General features: G+C 31.9%; 1 protein-coding gene across 3 annotated transcripts; it reads left to right on the forward strand.

The window, feature by feature from the left end:
- The first annotated feature begins 5635 nt into the window (after positions 1–5635).
- LOC105761610 (uncharacterized) lies at positions 5636–7919 on the forward strand. 3 transcript variants are annotated; one of them, XR_008191131.1, is made up of 4 exons: positions 5636–5896; positions 6650–6879; positions 7292–7544; positions 7804–7919. XR_008191131.1 is itself a non-coding variant. In XM_052624199.1 (3 exons), exons 1-3 carry the CDS (start codon positions 5696–5698, stop codon positions 7458–7460), a joined length of 600 nt encoding a protein of 199 aa, XP_052480159.1. In that variant the 5' UTR covers positions 5636–5695; the 3' UTR covers positions 7461–7919. The 3 variants fall into 3 exon arrangements, 1 of the variants encoding a protein (XP_052480159.1); XM_052624199.1 differs by having other exon boundaries at positions 7292–7919; XR_008191132.1 differs by lacking the exons at positions 5636–5896; positions 6650–6879 and adding an exon at positions 7135–7207 and having other exon boundaries at positions 7292–7919.
- The last annotated feature ends 13953 nt before the right edge of the window (positions 7920–21872 follow it).

Genomic DNA, 21872 nt, shown 5'->3' on the forward strand with positions numbered 1-21872 from the left:
TGTTAATATGGTAAATATTAGAGAAAGTTGTGGAATGACAAAAATATATGAGTGATTCAAAACATACATAAAATTTATTATTAAAATTATATAGAACTTTCAATACGTTTATGGCAAAAGAAAAGCAAGATGATACATGAAATAAAATTAATCATTATTTTAGCAATATCAATTAGACAGCAATTTCCGATATAACATGACTTAATATTCAATATGGAAGAAATAATTAAAACATCACTAAATTTGATTACATCTATCTTTTTAAAGGTTAAGGATCAAATTTAATTATAAAAATATCAAATTGACAAAATATATAAACATTAAAATTAAATTTAATATTATACTAAAATTCCAGTCCAAAGATCAAAGATACCTACCTTACTAAAAGAGATCAACTAGAATGTATGATAATGAATGCCCAAAATCTAGCATAGATTTATTTCAGGGATGAAAAGTTGGGATATATATATATATATATATTATAAATATTTTGGAGATATGTTTTAATCATTTCCAAAACTTGGATCGTATCGTTAAACCAATATCTCCATGACAATTACGGTTTAAATGCTAGTACCATTTTTAGCTATTAGTTTTTTAATAATAATTATAGTATTTTTCTCAATAATAATAATAAACAAATCAAGCATTGAAAAGTTCAGAATTAAATAATGCATTTATTTGTTCTTCTTATTCATCAGCAATTCAAAAACTAATCAAATATAGTTGTTGACTTTTTGGATAATCTCTCAACTCCAAGACATTTCACAAGACATTGTAATGATCACCGATGCTCACGGGCAAGGTGAATTTTTTTTTAATAGGTCGAGATTAAGTTGTATATTTTTATCATAGTAAAAATATAATTTTATTATTTTAATATCTATTTTTTATAGTAAAAGATTAAATTAAATTTTTATTTTTTAAAGTGAAATTTTACCTTTACTAATTTAAGATTTTATAAATTTTAAAGAAACCTATATGAAACTTTTTCTATTTTAGGGTTTGCGATTGATTTGTTTTTCATATTAAAATTCTTCAAAACACCGAATACTTGAATGATTCAGCAGTTTTTCGTTCCATTTCTTCCTAAGATTTTTCTATTTAGAAAAGCTGAAGATAGTTGATTGCAATTTTAAGAAGTTTTCTCCTGCGAATGTGATGTTGGCGAAGAGAGAGACGTGGTAACGATGCTCCCAAGAAAACATTGCAAGGTGTTGATCAGATGACACATCTATGGAAGCAAGACTCTTCCCTCCACCACATTTGTCCTAATTTTGAAACTTTTTAAGTTTACGAGTGTGGTAGCTTAATTAATATATCATGTGCTTCCTCATCTTTTCAAAATCTTACAACTTTTGAGGTTTGGGACTGCAAAGAGATGGTAGAGCTGATAAAGCCCAATGTTTGGAGCGGCTCGTTACATTGAAGATAGGAAAATGTGAAATGATGAGAGAAGTAAATGCAAGGGATGGAGATGAGCTACCTATCATGAGATTATTTTCAGGGAGTTGAAATGTTTGAAGCTTGATGGGTTACAAAACCTCAAAAGCTGTTCAGGGACACTTTGAACTTTACATCATTGGATGACGTAACAGTGATCGACTGTCCCGCAATGGGGAATTTTTGTCACGGAGCGTTAAGCACCTCAAAACTGCATAAAGTAATGTTAAGAGTATTCGGTTTTAAGGGAGGTTGGGCTGGTGACCTCAATGCCACCGTGGAGCAGTTATACAATGAAGAGGTACCAATTGAGAGATTCATTTAAATATATATTTTTTAATTGTAGCCTTGTAGGCTTCTAGTTAATCCATCTGATGTTGAATTTATAAGAAAAGTATAAATGGAAGTCTCATCTTGTGATATGTGCCTCATTCTTATTACAGAACGTTGATTTGTCTAAAGAAAAGCACGAAGATAGGCTTTAATTGAACGAAGCTGGACTAATTGGACAAAAATGATGGTTATGCAAGTGACACACAGTGGCGATCACGTTCTATAAATAATTGCAGCTCAAAATGAAAAGCTAGGTGGTGGGATATTATTAATCAGGTTCTTAAATGGGAATTTCATGTGTGCAAATACTGAATGATTTGTGAGATTTGATTGTTTTAGGTTAGAGGGTTTATATTTTATGCATTCTTTCTATTTTCTGTCATACATTTGGAACCCAAAATATGTCAATGCATATAATATATTAACCTACTTTATCTTCCATTATCAACTCAAGAGGCATTTACTTTACAGAATTGTATTAACGGTATGATATTTAATTATGATCTGTGTAATTTATTTTCACGGTAGCATTGTGGGCCCTTGTTAAATATGTTGGTATGAAACTTGGACTTTTTTATATGTTGCTTCTTAGGTTGGATACCGTGGTCTAAAGCATTTGAAGTTGTCAGAGTTTCCAGAGCTGGTAGACATATGGAGTAGAAATCCTCAAGAAATGTTGGATTTTACAACTCTTGAATTTCTGGAGATTTGTGATTCCAACAATTTGAGATGCATTTTTAACCTCTCAATGGTCTTTGGCCTGGGGCAACTCCGGCAAATGGAAATCAAGAGATGCGGTAATTTGGAACAAGTCATTAAAGAAGAGGGTCCAATTACAATGGTTGAGGAAGCAATTACAAATAGTAGCAAGATTATTAGCATATTCCCTCGTCTACGATCCATTATAGTGGAGTCTTGTCCAGATATGACAAGCTTTTACATGGGAAGTAAAGGTCTTGAATGTCCATCCTTGGTTGAAATTAAGATAGTTGATTGTTCAAACATGACTACTTTTGTTTGCACAATTTCAAGAGATGAAGATAAAGAAGTAATAATTGGTGACGAAGTTGATAATGTTACTGTAATTTTCTCCGACAAGGTTAGTTTTTCTTTTAATGAATCTTGATTTATACACACTACACCAAAACAGGCTTTTAGCGGCGCTTTTAGTGGCGTTTGTACAAAAAACGCCGCTAAAAATCGAGCATTAGCGGCGCTTCCCAAAAAACGCCGCTAAAGATCGAGTGTTAGCGGCGCTTTTAGGAAAGCGCCGCTAAAAATGATCATTAGCGGCATTTTTCTAAAAAACGCCGCAAAAAACCTAAACTCCACGATGTCGTTTTCAAACCTTGTGGGTCTTTAGCGGCGTTTTTCGAGAAGCGCCGCTAATGCGCAGACCTTTAGCGGCGTGTTTTAAGAAGCGCCGCTAATGCGCATACCTTTAGCGGCGATTTTCAGGAAGCGCCGCTAATGCACTGACCTTTAGCGGCGTTTTTTCATGAAGCGCCGCTAATGCGCAGACCTTTAGCGGCGTTTTTTGTAAAGCGCCGCAAAAACATATTATGTATTTTTTTTACTTTTTAATTTGTTTGTTTATATTAATTAAAATTGAATATATTTTTAATTGAATATTTGTTAAAAATGGATAAATTTGAAATAATGAGACATTGAAATAATTTGAATTAAAAAACATAGCAAAATATTTGTTAAAAATGAAAAAAAATTAAAATACTATTAATTAAAAATATTCTAAATTTTTTTGGGTACATGATTGATTGCTTTTTAATTTATATATTAAATAATTTCATATATAATTGTAAAGGATACAATAGTAATAATTTTAAAATATTTATTTTGTATAATTATCATTATATATAGTTTAATATATACATGGTTTAGGGTATATGGTTAATTTAGTAGTTAAGGCCGGTTTAGGAGTCACAATTTTAAGGTTTATAGATTACGGATTATTTAAGGATTATATATGGATTAGAGATTCTAGTTTAAGGGTTGTGATTTAAGGGTAATGGGGTATAGGGGTTATGGGTTAGAGGTTAAGAGCTAGTTAGGGATTTAAACGGTTTATGGTTCGGTGTTAGGTAAGGGTTTAGGGTCTAGATTAATTAGTGTGTTTTAATTTATATATTAAATAAGGTTTAGGGGTTAGGGGCCGAGGGTTAGGAGTTTAGGGTTTTAAGGTTTAGGATTTAGGGTTTAGGGGTTAAGGGTCGGGTTAGAGTATGGTATTTGATTTAATTTCTGTTTTTTAAATTATTTATATTAAATAATAAGGATTAGTAGTTAGTGGTTAGTGGTTAATTGGGGTAATTAGGGTTATGAGTTTGGGATTAGAGGTTTAGAGTTAGAGATTTAGGGTTTAGAGATTAGGGATTGAGTTAGGGTTTAAGGTTTAGGATAATTAGTATTTTTAATTTATATATTAAATAAGTTTTATATAAGTGTGAAAGATATAAAAATTGTAAACATTATTAATTTTATATAAGTTTTATGCTAATTGAATATAAAATTTGAGATTTGGGCGTTATATAGCAAAAAACGCCACTAATATACATTTGAATTTTTCTAAACGGTGCCGTTTCATTAGAATAATTGAATTTTATAGTGGCGTTTAAGCCAAAAAACGCCGCATATAAATTTATATTCTAAATTTTCTATCTGGCGTCGTTTAATTTGAGGAATAAAAATTTTATACCGGCATTTTTCGAAAAATGCGGAAATATGATTTTAAATATGTCAAACGATGCCGTTTACGTAAAGAATGAAATATTTTGTATGCGTTTACTGAAAGCGCCTCAAGTATTTTTGACATTTTATCAATGCGGTACCGTTTATGTCTGGATTGAAATATTTTAATGGCGTTTTGTAAGAAAACGCCGCAAATACTTATTAAATTTTGCCAATGCCCAATTTTAAATACTTTTCCAACTTCAAGCTCGTTTTATCCAAATCACCCATTTCATTGTTTAAAAACAATGAAAATATAAATCTAAGCCTAACCATATTTTGGACTAGGTGAGTTGTATGGGTAGTGAACATTTCTAATTATCATTTAAAGAGTAAATAACATATATTTTTCTAAAATTTGAAAGGTTTTATATTTTATGTGATTTAAAATTTTAAAATGAATTTTAAAAGATTTTAAAATTTTTAAAAATTTAAAAAGATTTTAAACTTTTATTTTTATAATATTTATATACTTTTAAAGAAAAGACCCAACTTTCCCCTGAAACCCTAACCTTTAACCCTAATTTAAATCATAATGATAATTAATCAATATTGAATTAATTCAATATAAATCATAATATTAATTATATAAAGCTTTTAAAATTTATAAAGATATTGATATGGATAGTTTTTTAAAGCTTTTTTTTCCTTCATATTTTAAATTTTTTTATTTTCTTACCTCAAAAATTATATAAAAATTTTAAAAATTATCTAATTCTTTAAAATATTACTTAATTTTTCAAAAATTATTTATTTAAAATTAATATGAATTATATAATAATTAAATATAAAATTACAAAAAAATTCAATCATTAGCGGCGTTTATGAGAAAAACGCCGCTAAAGGTAAGCAATAGCGGCGTTTGAACCAAAAACGCCGCAATTATGAGAATTTTTATTTTTCAAAACGGCGTCGTTTGATACAGGAATTTAATTTTTAGTGGCGTTTTTAATAAAAACGCCGCAAAAGTTATATAATTAGTAGCGTTTTTTGTAAGCGCCGCAAATTTTACAATACCAAAACGAGGTCGTTTTCTTCCCCAAATCTGATTTGACTTAAAAAAAACTTAAAATTGAGCGGTGGGTTTTATTACCAAATGCCGCCAACCCCCCCCCCCCCCCAAGTTCTGAAATCAAAATCCTTCACTACAAAATTTCGCTTTCCCTCACTTCAAATGCCGCCGGCGATGCCTCTTCTCAAGCTCCCTTGCCTATGCTCAAGTCCACCATCACTGGCGCCGCTTCCACCTCTCTTTCTGCTCATAAGAAGACCAAGGGTCGTGGCTTCCGTGAAGGCGATGCTGACCGCCACTCCCGTCTCGCCTCCCCCGACTTCTAGTCCCTCGGCACTAACGGCGGCCCTGGTCCCCAGAGATGTTAGTCCCTTCACTAAACCTTAATTTTCTCTCTCCTTGTTCACTTATATTGTTTCATTTTGTTTGATTTTCTAGGGTTTTATTCTTATTTTTTTGCCCTACAAAACAAGATGATTACGAAATTGCTTTCATTTTTGCTGTATGGAAGTTGATCTTAATTTCATAACAAAATTGGGTTTGAAATAAGTTGGGAATTTGATAGTTTTCGCTTAATGCTGAACCTTGAGCGGGTTTCTATTTTTTTTTGGGTTATATGAATTATCTTCACTGTGTTTTTTTTCCTTATTTATAGTCTATGAAATTTAATTGAATTTAATTGTTATTTCTTTGTTGCTTTTAATACCCTTTCACTGTTCTTCGATCTTTCTTTCATTATTTGTTTTTTGGAATCGATTGTGCGTTTTGTGATAAAACATAGAACTCGACACATGATTCCAAATGCAGTTTTGTCGATACCAGATAAAAATGTTACAATTGCTAAGAAATGTTCTGTCTTTCCTGTTGAATTTGTTGGTGAGTATCTTTGATATTCTTATCATTCATTTTTGTCACATAAAGGGCGGTTGATATTCTTATCTTATCTTTGATATTTTTATCTTCATGCAATGGATGATTTCTTTTTGAATGTCTCATAGCTTTTTCTCCTCATTAGTTCTACTTTTTATTTTATAACTACTATAATTGGCACTTTTTAGATTACTGAAGAGTAAGGATTTTTTCTACCTTAAAGGCCTTTTACTTTATGCTGTGCAGGTTCAAGTGGATTTTGATGATAAAACTAGATGGGAGTATCTGTTTAAGGTGTACTGGGTTCTTTTAAAAGAGAAGCTAGCTTTAACTTTAGATGAGCTTACTAACTCTACAAATCCATGGAAGGAACTTAGAGAAGCTTCAGCTAATATTGAACCAAAGCATCAAAACGACGTTGCAGATTTAATAAATAGTTACAAAAGTTTATACCCAAAATGGGTTTTTGATCTCAGGTAATTTAAAACTCTTATTTACTTAATGGTGTAATTTTGAATTTCATTGGAAACTTTAATTTGTTAGAATTTGATCATATTAATTTGTTAGATTTTCTTGTTTGTATGTTTATACAAAGTCGTTTCCTTCCAGTTTGCCTATGTAAACTTGGACGCTTTTAATTATATTAAAAGTTAAAACATCCAAAAACTTATATAAAACTCACGTTTTCTTAAAGCAGGACATCAAGAGGCTCTCATTTTGGGGGCCTGGGCGATATCGGTGAAATGATTCCATTTTAATCCGTGGCCTCATTGTGGATTAATTCCTTTTGATGCTTGCATACATGTATGCACTCCTTTGTGTTTTATTCTATTTTTGTTCTAAGATCTATTAAATCTAACTTAATTTTCATGCATTCTGTTGTGCAAGTTGGAGGTCCATGGGATTTCTGCAAAGTCCAAGACCAATGAACCAAAACAGCAAAAATTACGTATCTGGAATCGTGAAACGAAGGAATTTGAGTGAATTCGATATGTCAAAATTGGGTATTGGATTTGATGATGAGAAGTCTGAAAGAAAAAATCGGAAAAGGCATTAGTTTTGTCTCAGATTAACGTTTGAAAAACAGAAATATGGATGTGCTGCTGTTTGATTTCATAGAAAATAAGGAAACTAGAAAAAGGTATGTTTTGAAAATAAGGAAATATGGATGTGCTGCTCTTGTTACTACCATTTTAGTCTAGATATAATTCCTTTATTTATATCAAATTCATATTTGTCTCTTTATTTTACTTCCATAACACTTACGTTTTTTAGCTTTGGTATTTGTGTTGTTAATGATGTTAATATCTATCTAATTCCTTTACTTGATCCTTTTTTAGTGTGTTTTTATTTATCTGCATCCTTAGCATGTGTAACTAATCCTTTCTTGTGTAGAACAGATATCTTTGTCCTCTGTGACTTCAATTATAGACGGCTTAAAGAGATTGTACCTTTAGAAGTTGAAGCCTTTAGAAGTTACATATCATTTTAATGATTTTGTATCCCCATTGTTGGTGAGTGAGTTATAGATCCAACTCAGCTTTAACTATCCTTGACTATGTGCTAAAAGTTCTATTTAATACTCTGTAAAGCTAATCATTGGTTCGATTTTTGTTTATTGCGACAAATAGTGATTTTATATGCCCTTCGCCTTTACCAAAACCAACAGCCTCCACTTGTTCTTCACCATGGAACCAATGATCTTCGCCTTTATCAAAATAGTGTAGTTTATAAGTTTAAATCACCTTTATCAAAGTTTAACATAAGCAAGTTAGAGAGGAATCAAGAAAGGGAGCACTTCATCTAGGATACAAACAAGCTTTGGCTTTTGTAAGTCTTATACATAATTTCTTATACATAATTTTTTCTTGATTTATTTATGTGTTCTTGTTCTTGTAAAATTACATATACTGACATGAATTATCTGTAAAAGAAATAAATGGTTGAAGTTGAGCAGTGTAGACAATATTTCATTCTTTATACATCTCTCTTTCTTACTCTCTAGTGCCCTTCTTTTTCGGTTGGTGTTCCATGCACCACAGTTCCTTTTGAAGAATGAAAATTGAAGCTTTTTCTTTCCATGTTCTCGGATCATGGAAAATTTTTATACATTCCATGCATAAATTGCGTATTTTCTTAGCATTAGTTGTTAATGTTCACAGACGTGTAGATTATTTTCGATGGCAAGCTAGAGTTTTTATTTAAAATATTTGAGGATGGATTTTGCACCGCTAACTTGATGCTTGATTGTAGGAGTTGTGAATTTCTATGGCGGGAAGGGCATCATCGCCTTCATAACAAAGAAAGAGGCGGACATTGAGTTTGTGGTGAAGGCTTCAGTGCAAGACCTTGCTTCTCGTCAGACTAGTCGAGCCATGGTGAAGTTGCAAAAGCATCGACCTCCAAATCTGACATATCAATTTGAGGTTTCTGAGAGCCCTATCTAGTGACCGCTTGCTCTGTGCTCATCTTTTGAAGGTCTCTGTTAGTTCATATTTTCTATTTCATTTTACATAATAAGGCACCTATATGGGGTCCTTTAAGATGAATGTCCATGTGAATGTTATTATTTCTCGTCCAAGTCTCTTCATTTGTCCTTGTATACTAGCTTCTTTAACCATGATTGTTAATTATTACGTGTTTTGTAGCTTCTTTTATATTTGGCGAGTTAATATAGATCATATGAGTTTGAACATAATATTTTAATTCTAAATTTAAATTCATTAATTTTATATTTACCTTTAAAGTTAAAATTTTAATAGAAAGTTTAATTTAATTTAATTATTTTTTTATCCTTAAAAAGTATATAGTTTAAAGTTTAAATATCAAAAATAAAACATATTATAATATTTATCATAGAAATAAATATTATTTAATTAAATTTTTTTAAAGTTATGTTTTTAGCGGCGTTTGTGAAAAAGCGTCGCTAAAAGTCGTTTTTATAGGGCCTTTAAAAGTTATGACCTATAGTGGCGTTTGTGGTAGAAGCGCCGCTAAAGGTCCTGGTCTTTAGCGGCGTTTGTGGTAAAAGCGTCGCTAAAGGTCATGGTCTTTAGCGGCGTTTGTGAGAAAAGCGCCGCTAAAGGTCATGGTCTTTAGCGGCGTTTGTGAGTAAAGCGCCGCTAAAGTTAGCGACGCTGTTATTGGCGGCGTTTTTTGCGGCGCTTCTTAAAGCGCCACAAATACTTTTAGCGGCGCTAAAAAGCGCCGCTAAAGGTCTAAAAAAGCGCCGCTAAAAGCCTGTTTTGGTGTATTGACATTTAAGTCATATGGCTAGTCATGACTCATGAGCTATATCTTTATTCCTCTCTAATATCATCTACAGTAAACAGCAACTTGAAGAATGAAACAACAATAAAGCTAGCAATTAGAAAAAATATTTATCTATTTTCTTAATAGCAAATTCTATTATTAATGCTACCCTTATTAGCGGGAGTTTATAGGTCATACATTATGTGCCCTTGTATTTTGAATATATTGTTTTATTTTGAAAAAATTTCTTAATAATTAAATTCAAAATTTTGAATTAGGAATTAATTATAATAATTAAAAATCAATTATATAAAAATAAAATACATTAAATTATGTGCAATACATGTAATATTAAAAATTACTGTGTATTTGTAAGTAGTTACATACAAAAAGGTCAACTGAATATAATTTTATATTAAGTTTATTTAGGTTCTTCTCAGACAACGAATGATTCCAATTGTCTTAATTATATGTTTTACCGATGCCTTCACCTAAGCATCAATGAGCTAACATTTTATATAATTTATTTCTAATTGTAATTAGCTCTTTCTATCGTTATGCAGGTTGCTTTTCCTAACTTGGAGAAAATCACATTCTCCCATTTGAGGAACGCAAAAAGGATATGGCACAGCACACTTCATAAGAATTCCTTTTCTATGCTAAAAGAGTTGATTGTTAAGGGATGTGATGTGTTGTTGAAAATCTTTTCACCTTTTCTTTTGGGAGTTTTCCAAAGATTGGAGAAACTAATAGTGATTGATTGTGCTTCACTAGAAGAAGTGTTTCAATTCCAAGTGCAAGGGTTCGATACTGAAGAAACGGATGTGGTAGCCAGTCAACTAAGAGAAGTGAATCTTGTTCGCCTACCAAGGTTGAAGCATGTTTGGACCAAGTATCACAAAGGAAATATTTCATTTGAAAGCCTACAACAAGTACGCATTCGGGATTGTTGGAACTTGAAAACTTTGTTTCCATTTTCAATTGCCAAAGGTCGTCAGCAACTTGAAAGACTTGCTATTGATAATTGTGGGTTGGAAGAGATTGTTTCAAACAATGATGAAGGATCAGACGAACAGGAAATTTGGTTTGCATTTAATCAGTTGTCCTTCCTTATGCTTTGGCATCTACCATACCTAGCATGTTTCTACCCAAGAATGCATAGAACAACGTGGTCTGCATTAAAGAAATTGAAGATGGCTGGGTGTTGTAGGATAAAGATATTTGGGCATGAAGAATCCCAAATCCCAAATTCACTTTTCCTTATTGAAAAGGTATGAACTGTCACACTTTTTTAGCGAAATTTATAAATTGTATTTAAATCATTTAGTACATCTCAATTAATACATCCAATTATTCATTTGAAAATGTAAAAGAACTAGAATAATCATCAAATCCATATTTTTCCCTATCTAATCGATAATCTATAACTGTTCTAATTTTTATTTTAGTAACAAAATCTTTGTAACTCTTTACCTAGATATAAATTCTATTGCATTTTTCGTAAAGAAGTCTAACATGCATATTCTTAATATAGAAATTAAAACTATAGATTTCATCGTTCATTTACGGGCTTATATTATGTGTTATAGTTGTTCTTTTGTGTTATGTGTTTCTATTTAAATGAATTCTAAATCTAATACTCTACGGTAATCAATGTTCTTACTTGTTGCTTCTTAGGTTATCCCCCAATTGGAGGAGGCTTCATTTACTGGCGATTGTATTAAGATGATAAGTGATGGCCAGTATGATTCCGACTTATTTTGCAATATAAAATTTCTTCGGATTTCTAACTATTCTGATGTATCAGTTGTTTTCCTCATTTCTTTTATTAGAAGGTTTTACAATTTGGAAAGTCTTGAGCTAGGTTCTTGCAGTGTCAAAGAGCTAGCTTCTTTTGAAAATGATGCATGTGAAGATCAAGACATGATTATCACGATCCAAAAGTCAAGAAGTTGAGATTGGATGTGGTTAACAACATAAGACATCTATGGAAGCAAGACTCCCCGCTTGGCCATATTTGTGCGAGTCTCGAATGTCTTGAAGTTTGGAATTGTGGCAATTTGATTAATTCAGGATTAGACATTTCATTTTCTGAAAATCTTACAACTTTAGATGTCTTCAAATGCCATGAGATTTTAGAGCTGATAACATCTTCAAAAGCCCGAAGTTTGGCGTGCCTTGTTACAATGAGGATAAGAGAATGTGAAAGAATGAGAGAAGTAGTTGCAAGTGACGGGGATGAAACATCATACGAGATTGTTTTCAGAGCGCTGAAACGTTTGGAGCTTCATTGTTTACAAAACCTCACAAGCTTTTGTTCAAGGAATTACAGCTTAAGGTTTCCTTCCTTGGAACAAGTTACTTTGAGCCAGTGCCCTAGAATGAAGAACTTCAATCAAGGAGAGCTAACAACACCAAAGCTGCAAAAAGTGCAGTTAACACAAACAGATTTTACGGGACGTTGGGCTGGTGACCTTAATGCCACCGTGGAGCAATTATACCAAGAGCAGGTACTGATTTAAAAATTAATTAAATATATATACATTTAATTATGATTTGTGTAATTGATTTTCACAATAGCATTGTGGGCCCTTGTTAAATATGTTGGTATGAAACTTGGACTTTTTTATATGTTGCTTCTTAGGTTGGATACCGTGGTCTAAATCGTTTGAAGTTGTCAGAGTTTCCAGAGCTGGTGGACATATGGAGTAGAAATCCTCAAGAAATGTTGGATTTTACAACTCTTGAATTTCTGGGGGTTTGTGATTCCAACAATTTGAGATACATTTTTAACCTCTCAATGGCCTTTGGCCTGGGGCAACTCCGGCAAATGGAAATCAAGAGATGCGGTAATTTGGAACAAGTCATCAAAGAAGAAGGTCCAATTACAATGGTTGAGGAAGCAATAACAGATAGTAGCAAGATTATTTGCATATTCCCTCGTCTACGATCCATTATAGTGGAGTCTTGTCCAGATATGACAAGTTTTTACATGGGAAGGAAAGGTCTTGAATGTCCATCCTTGGTTGAAATTAAGATAGTCGATTGTTCAAACATGACTACTTTTGTTTGCACAATTTCAAGAGATGAAGATAAAGAAGTGATAAGTGGTGACGAAGTTGATAAGGTTAATGTAATTTTCTCCGACAAGGTTAGTTTTCCTTTTATAGAATCTTGATTTATACATTTAAGTCATATGGCTGATCATGACTCATGAGCTATATCTTTATTCCTCTCTAATATCATCTACAGTCCTCAGCAACTTGAAGAATGAAACAACAATAAAGCTAGGAATTAGAAAACTTTGTCTTCAAATTATTGAAGAACAATGTTGAATAGGATTAATTAAATAATAAAATTGAAATTATTGAAAACCATTTCCATTTCTTTTCCTCTCTAAACCAACAAAACCAGCTAGCATATTTGCATATATGTGTAAATATATTTGAAAAAGCCTATCACTTTGATTGGTAAATTAAAAAAATAAATACATATCCCATTAATAGCAAATTCTATTATGAATGCTACCCTTACTGGAGGGAGTTTATGGGTCATACATTATGTGCCCTTCTTGTATTTTGAATATATTGTTTTATTTCAACAAAAATTCTTATTATGTTTGAATTGTCAAATAATTAAATTCAAAATTTTGATTTAAGAATTAATTATGATAATTAAAATGCAATATATAAAATTAAATACATTAAATCTTGTGCAATACATGTAATATTAAAAATAAGTGTGTGTATTTGTAAGTAGTTACATACACAAAAGTCAACGGTATATAATTTTATATTATATTCATTTAGGTTCTTCTCAAACGACCAATGATTCCAATTGTCTTAATTATATGATTTACCGATGCCTTCACCTAAGCATCGATGAGCTAACATTTTATATAATTTATTTCTAATTGTAATTAGCACTTTCTATCATTATGCAGGTTGCTTTTCCTAACTTGGAGAAAATCACAATCTCCCATTTGAGGAACGCAAAGAAGATATGGCACAGCACACTTCATAAGAATTCCTTTTCTATGCTAAAAGAGTTGATTGTTGAGGAATGTGATGTGTTGTTGAACATCTTTCCACCTTTTCTTTTGGGGGTTTTCCAAAGATTGGAGAAATTAATAATGATTGATTGTGCTTCGCTAGAAGAAGTGTTTCAATGCCAAGTACAAGGGTTAAATATTGAAGAAACGGATGTGGTAGCCAGTCAACTAATAGAAGTGATTCTCGTTCGCCTACCAAGGTTGAAGCATGTTTGGACCAAGTATCACAAAGGAAATATTTCATTTGAAAGCCTACAACAAGTACGCATTCGGGATTGTTGGAACTTAAACTTTGTTTCCATTTTCAATAGCCAAAGGTCTTCAGCAACTTGAAAGACTTGCTATTGATAATTGTGGGTTGGAAGAGATTGTTTCAAACAATAATGAAGGATCAGACGAACAGGAAATTTGGTTTGCATTTAATCAGTTGTCCTTCCTTATGCTTTGGCATCTGCCATACCTAACATGTTTCTACCCAAGAAAGCATAGAACAACATGGTCTGCATTAAAGAAATTGAAGATGGCTGGGTGTAGGAGGATTAAGATATTTGGGCATGAAGAATCCCAAATCCAAAATTCACTTTTCCTTATTGAAAAGGTATGAACTGTCACACTTTTTTAGCGAAATTTATAAATTGTATTTAAATCATTTAGTACATCTCAACTAATACATCCAATTATTCGTTTGAAAATGTAAAAGAACTAGAATAATCATCAAATCCATATTTTTCCCTATCTAATCGATAATCTCTAACTGTTCTAATTTTTATTTTAGTAACAAAATCTTTGTAACTCTTTACCTAAATATAAATTCTATTGCATTTTTCATAAAAAGTCTAACATGCATATTCTTAATATAGAAATTAAAACTACAAATACACATTATTTCAAACTATTGATTTCATCGTTCATTTACGGGCTTATATTATGTGTTATAGCTATTCTTTTGTGTTATGTGTTTCTATTTAAATGAATTCTAAATCTAATACTCTACGGTACTCATTGTTCTTACTTGTTGCTTCTTAGGTTATCCCCCAATTGGAGGAGGTTTCATTTACTGGCGATTGTATTAAGATGATAAGTGATGGCCAGTATGAGTCCGACTTATTTTGCAATATAAAATTTCTTCGGATTTCTTCCTATTCTGATGTATCAGTTGTTTTCCTCATTTCTTTTCTTAGAAGGTTTTACAATTTGGAAATTCTTGAGCTATTTTCTTGCAGTTTCAAAGAGCTAGCTTCTTTCGAAAATGATGCATGTGAAGATCAAGACATGATCATCACGATTCCAAAAGTCAAGAAGTTGAGATTGGATTTGGTTAACAACATAAGACATCTATGGAAGCAAGACTACCCGCTTGGCCATATTTTTGCGAGTCTCGAGTGTCTTGAATTTTGGAATTGTGGCAATTTGATTGATTTAGGATTAGATCTTTCATTTTCAGATGCCATGAGATGTTAGAGCTGATAACATCTTCCAAAGCCTGAAGTTTGGCGTGCCTTGTCACAATGAGGATAAGAGAATGTGAAAGGATGAGAGAAGTAGTTGTAAGCGACGAGGATGAAACATCATACGAGATTGTTTTCAGAGCGCTGAAATGTTTGGAGCTTCATTGTTTACAAAGCCCCACGAGCTTTTGTTCAAGGAATTACGCCTTAAGGTTTCCTTCCTTGGAACAAGTTACTTTGGCCAGTGCCCTCGAATAAAGAACTTCAATCAAGGAGAGCTAACAACACCAAAGCTGCAAAAAGTGCAGTTAACACAAACAGATTTTATGGGACGTTGGGCTGGTGACCTTAATGCCACCGTGGAGCAATTATACCAAGAGCAGGTACTGATTTAAAAATTAATTAAAAAATATATATACATTTAATTATGATCTGTGTAATTTATTTTCACGGTAGCATTGTGGGCCTTTGTTAAATATGTTGGTATGAAACTTGGACTTTTTAATATGTTGCTTCTTAGGTTGGATACCGTGGTCTAAAGCATTTGAAGTTGTCAGAGGTTCCGGAGCTGGTGGACATATGGAGTAGAAATCCTCAAGAAATGTTGGATTTTACAACTCTTGAATTTCTGGAGGTTTGTGATTCCAACAATTTGAGATACATTTTTAACCTCTCAATGGCCTTTGGCCTGGGGCAACTCCGGCAAATGGAAATCAAGAGATGCGGTAATTTGGAACAAGTCATCAAAGAAGAAGGTCCAATTACAATGGTTGAGGAAGCAATAACAGATAGTAGCAAGATCATTAGCATATTCCCTCGTCTACGATCCGTTATAGTGGAGTCTTGTCCAGATATGACAAGCTTTTACATGGGAAGTAAAGGTCTTGAATGTCCATCCTTGGTTGAAATTAAGGTAGCTGACTGTTCAAACATGACTACTTTTGTTTCTACACTTTCAGGAGATGAAGATAAAAAAGATATAATTGGTGTCGAAGTTGATAACGTTGCTACATTTTTCTCTAACAAGGTTAGGCTTATTTTATTGAATGAGTCTTCATTTATATATTTAATTTTCCTTTTATGTTGCTATAGTTCTTCAAGTTAGTTTCTTACTGTATATATACTATGACAATACGAGGTTACAAAAATTTTAAATAATCATGTTCATATTATAGTTTTTTGAAACATGCCTCTCAATTTAAGCACTTATTTACAATTTGAGTAAACTACTTTTATTTATTTTTATATTTTAAATATAAATAGAGTTAATTATATTAATTGATCAAAATAGAGTAAAGATCAATATAAAATTACAAAAATCGAATAATAATAATTTTGACATGAAAATAAATTCATTTGACAATATTATGAAATAAATAACTTGTAAGAATTTAATAATATTATTATTTAAATTGTAATATATTAATATTAACATTAATATTCAAACCATGATGAATTTTTGTATTATTCTAATATTAAATATTTTAAATTATAGTAATATAACTTATTCTAAACTAATTAAATGTTTTTAAAAATATTACATTACTTTTCAATTTATTAATAATTGTTGAAGAAATTCATTCAATATTTTAAATAAAAATTAATGTTATAAAAATATTATAAATTTGATATACACATCTGACCCTTCTATTGCATAGGAATACAAATTAGTTATATATATATATATATATACACATTTATCGCATGACTAGTCATGACTTTTAAGCTATGAAATTTACGTTTAACGAAGATTATATTATAATTTAGTTATGAAGTTTGAACTCAACTAAGTATTGTGTGGGATATTTGATTTTAAAAATAATGTAAGTTTAATAACAAAATATAGATAAATTTAATATTTTCAAATTTATGAATTTGTTAAAACTTTATTTAGTATTAAATTTGAATTCCTACCATGTTAATAAACTTGACAAAAGTTATTATACTTTTTTTCTAATATATATCAGATCCCAATTACTTTATATATAATGTATGTATTTCATTCTTACAATTTATCTAGCAAATGATATTCAAATCTAAAACTTCAAATTTATATTATCTATATAACATAAAGATTCACTCGATTAGGTTTGCACTTTGACTTAGTTGAGCTATTATAAGGAAATTGAATACTTTGAGAATTAAAAATACAAGTTTGAAATTCTCTTTTGGTAACATTTACCTCTTCTAATAATTGTTTTCATTGGCATGAATAATGTAGGTTGTTTTTCTCAAGTTGGAGAAACTCACAATCTCCCATTTGAGGAATGTGAAGAGGATGTGGTATAAGCAGCTTTGTTCAAAATCATTTTCTAATTTGAAAGAGTTGGAAGTGGAGCATTGTGATTCATTGTTGAACATTTTCCCACATTTTTTCCTTGGAGTTTTCCAAAGGTTGGAGAAATTAAGAGTAACTGATTGTGCTTCACTAGAAGAAGTGTTCCAACTCCAAATCCAAATGTTAGATATTGAAGCAGCATGCATCGTGACTAGTAAATTAAGACAAGTGGAACTCTTTCGCTTGCCAAAGTTGAAGCATGTATGGAACAAGTATCGCAATGAAAATATTTCTTTTGAAAATCTTCGAGAAGTACATGTCCAAGAATGTTGGAGTTTGAAAACTCTGTTTCATTTTCAATGGCCAAAGATCTTCAGCAACTTGAGAGCCTTATTGTGGATGGTTGTGGGGTGGAGGAGATTGTTTCAAAAAGTGTTGAAGAATCAGACCAACATGAAATGTTGTTTGAATTTAATCAGTTATCCTTCCTTGCACTTTGGACTTTACCAAACCTCGTATGTTTCTATCCAGGAATGCACAACATAACGTGTCCTATGTTAAAAAGGTTGAGGACATATTGGCCAACGAAGACTAAGATGTTTGGGAATGTAGTGTTACAACTGTTACTCAGTGGAAAGGTACATCTCTTCGCTCTTTCTTTACAAATAGTTTCATTTAAAGATGGTTCATGTGACTTACTTCAAACATTTACTATCTCTCAACCAAATGCATTTAATTTTCATTTATTAAAAAATTCATCACTAACTTCAGAATTTATCCTATCTTCATAAGTTATTACTTTATAATTTAATCAACAAGCATTTTATTAGGACATCCCAACTACATACACAATTAGAAACACAAATATCGGTCTATAAAACTAAAAGGGTTATTTTACCATTGATCTTTGTATGTTTCGCTTTTTATTATAAAGTCCTTATCCTATAAGATTATGAATACGACATTGGAATCTATTTTTCTGGTACACAAGGAATTGTTAAAACCAGAGGATCAATCTACTATTTTCTTTCTCTTTTGATTTCCAAAGATTCAAACCTAACACGTAAAAAGTTAGTACATTTTTTTAGCTATTTGTTTGTTTTTAATCATAATAATCTTATCTTATGGCATTTTTTTTGTTTTAATAATAGTAAACAACAAAATCAAGCATTGAAAAGTGCAGAATTAATCAATGCATGTTTTTTAATTCAGTGGTTCTTTTATTGGCTCATGTTTGTGTTAGACCGTCCTATTCCTCTGCAATTCAAAAACCAGTTTAATATATCATCATTTTTGGCTGTTGACTTCTCAGATAATCCCTCAACTGGAACACATTTCACTTACTATAGATGACATTGCAACGATCAACAGTGGCCAGTTTGCGATTGACTTGTTTTCCCATATTAAAGTTCTTGAAATCACTGAATACCTCAATGATTCAACAGTTTTTTCATTCCGTTTCCTACAAAGATTTTCCAATTTGGAAAAGATTGAGATGGTTGATTGCAATTTTAAAGAGTTGTCTCCTTACGAAGGTGATGTTGGTGAGGAGAGAGACATGACAATGTTGCTCCCAAGAATTAACCAGTTAACATTGAAAGGTGTTGATAAGATGACATATCTATGGAAGCAAGGCTCTCCCCTCCATCACATTTGTGCTAATCTTGAAACGCTTCAAGTTAATTTACAAGTGTGGCAGCTTAACCAATATAACACGTGCTTCCTCATCTTCGCGAAATCTTACAACTTTGGAGGTTTGGTACTGTAAAGAGATGGTAGAGCTGATTACATCTTCGAAAGCCCAATGTTTGGAGCAGCTTGTTACACTGAAGATAGATGGATGTCGAATGATGAAAGAAGTAATTGCAAGTGATGGAGATGAAACAACATATGATGAGATTATTTTCAAGGAGTTGAAATGTTTGGAGCTTTATGATTTACAAAACCTCAAAAGCTTCTGTTCAGGGAATTACACTTTGAAGTTCCCATCATTGGATGAACTATACGTGAGCAAATGTCCAGCAATGGAGAATTTTTGCAACGGAGCTTTAAGCACGCCAAAGCTACAAGAGGTACAAACAAGATGGGATGTTAGGAGATGTTGGGACCTTAATGCTACCATTGAGCAATTAAACAAAGAAGGTACAGAGTACTGAAATTCGTAGAACTATATATACATGTTAATTGCAACCTTGTAAGCTTATTGTAAATCCATCTGATGTTAAATTTATATGCTGAAGTATAAATGCAAGCCTGATCTTGTTATATGTGACTCCTTATTATTACAGAATGTGAGATGTCTGAAGAGACAGACAAAAATGGTGGACATAAAGAGGATCATGTTCCTTGAATAATTGAAGTCAGATGATGATTTCGAAACGAAAAGCCAAAAGGTGAGGTATTTTAAGGAGATTCTTAAATGGCAATTTCTTGTGTGCAAGTACTGAATCTTGACTTTGGAGATTTGATCGTTTTATATTCTTGGGATTGTATTTCAAGCATTCTTTGTATTTTCAGAGAATTTGATCCTGTTAACAGGAGGCTTTTTTTCTACTTTTTGTTTCCTCACATATAAAATATATTAGCCTGTTTTATTATCCATAATGGTGACTCGTGCACTATTTGCCTTACGAAGCTCAATATTAGGCAATAATTGTGGATTGCTGTCACAAGATATACCACTAAATTACAAACAAATAAAGAGATAAACGAAGTTGACTGATTATATTCTGTTACTAATTATATTCTCTACATTATTGAAAACATTATTCAAATTAGATAAACTTCCTTCTTTTTTTCTAGCATGTTTATATTCTATTACTCATTATATTCTCTACATTTTTTTATTTGCTATGTTTGAAAGATGATTAAAAGCGCCCTGTTAAACTTCTTTTGTGCGTTTCATCTTCTTCTCCATTATGCTCCTTCAAGCAACACATAAAATTGTGAATCTTTGATTTTAATATGCTGGGATTGATTGATCATTACTTTATTTTTTGTTTTTTTATATTCACCATACCTGTTTTAAAATCCAATATTCGGGGTTTGTGGCTATCCTCTTAATAATATCATCTCTAATATTCGAACTTGTACCGCTCTTGAAGAATGTAATATACCTTACCACTACACTTAAAATTTGTTGGTGTAAATACAACTATTACACCAACACTAATGGTCAAATTCTTTGAAAACTCTTCTCCGGCGCCCTAGTGGGTGATGTTAATAAGAACAATTTTATGACCTTTTACAGATACTTATAAATGTCGGTAGTTTTCTTCTCTAGCCATCTTAAAGAAGAAACTAGAGAAATAATATATCAAGATTTATAAGATTTGGATTGCTTAAATAGTATTCTTCAATAAATCGAAGTAGGTTTTTTTTATCAATAAACTATGTTAAGTGTAATGATAAAATCATTACATTTTTAAGAAAAATATTTAGATTCAGATTCATATATTGAAAGAAACTAGGTAATACTAAGAATTGTAAACAAATCTGCTTTCATTTTTATTTCTTTTCTGTTTACTTGACCCAATACCAAGTCACATGACTATATTTATAGGAAGAAAATAACTTCCTTGCTTAACTACTTTGCTAACAACTCAGCTGATCTAACTGCCTCTCTAACTGATATTATCACTAACATGCATCCATCTTCCCTATGGGAACAACCCGAAGAAAATATCTAAACCGAGAAAAACACGAAACAGACAATGGTTTAGTTAAAACATCAGCAACTTGATCGGACACAGGAACTTCGCCGATCAAAACAGAGCCATCGGCAACCTTCTCACGAACAAAGAGTAAATCTAACTCCACATGTTTAAACTTAGAGTGTAGCACAGGATTGGCAGCAACAACTACTGCACTGGAGCTATCACACCAAATATTGGGCTGAGAAGACAACCTAATATGTAACTCTTGAAGTAACGAAAGTATCCACAAAATATCACTAGTGACAGCAGCCAGACTTCGATATTCAGCTTCGGCCGTAGACCGAGACACTACTTGCTGTTTCTTAGAAGACCACGACACAGGATTAGACCCAAAAAATACACAATATCCCGAAGTAGACCGCCGGTCATCAAAATCCAACCCCCAGTTTGCATCCGAAAAACCAACTAAGGACAAAGAATCAGATTGACGAAAAACAATTCCAAAATCAAGAGTACCCGACAAGTATCGCAATATTCTTTTAAGGGCAGCCATATGTACCGTGGTCGGATTATGCATGAATTGACAAATCCTGTTCACTGCATATGCAATGTCAGGCCTAGTTATGACAACATACTGTAATGCACCAGCCAAACTTCTGTACTCCGTTGGATCGGAGAGAGGATCACCGTCACTCTTAGAAATATGTAACGAACTAATCATGGGCGTATGAACACTCTTAGCTTTAGACAAACCACTACGATTCAGCAAATCCCGGATGTACTT

The sequence above is a fragment of the Gossypium raimondii genome, chromosome 11 (genome assembly GCF_025698545.1).
Source record: "Gossypium raimondii isolate GPD5lz chromosome 11, ASM2569854v1, whole genome shotgun sequence".
NCBI classification, from domain to species: domain Eukaryota; kingdom Viridiplantae; phylum Streptophyta; class Magnoliopsida; order Malvales; family Malvaceae; genus Gossypium; species Gossypium raimondii.

Coding starts and splice junctions, on each gene's coding strand:
- LOC105761610 (XM_052624199.1), top strand. CDS start 5,696: ATGCCGCCGGCGATGCCTCTTCTCAAGCTCCCTTGCCTATGCTCAAGT. Junction 5,897..6,649: donor CGGCCCTGGTCCCCAGAGAT/GTTAGTCCCTTC, acceptor TATGCTGTGCAG/GTTCAAGTGGATTTTGATGA. Junction 6,880..7,291: donor AAATGGGTTTTTGATCTCAG/GTAATTTAAAAC, acceptor CTGTTGTGCAAG/TTGGAGGTCCATGGGATTTC.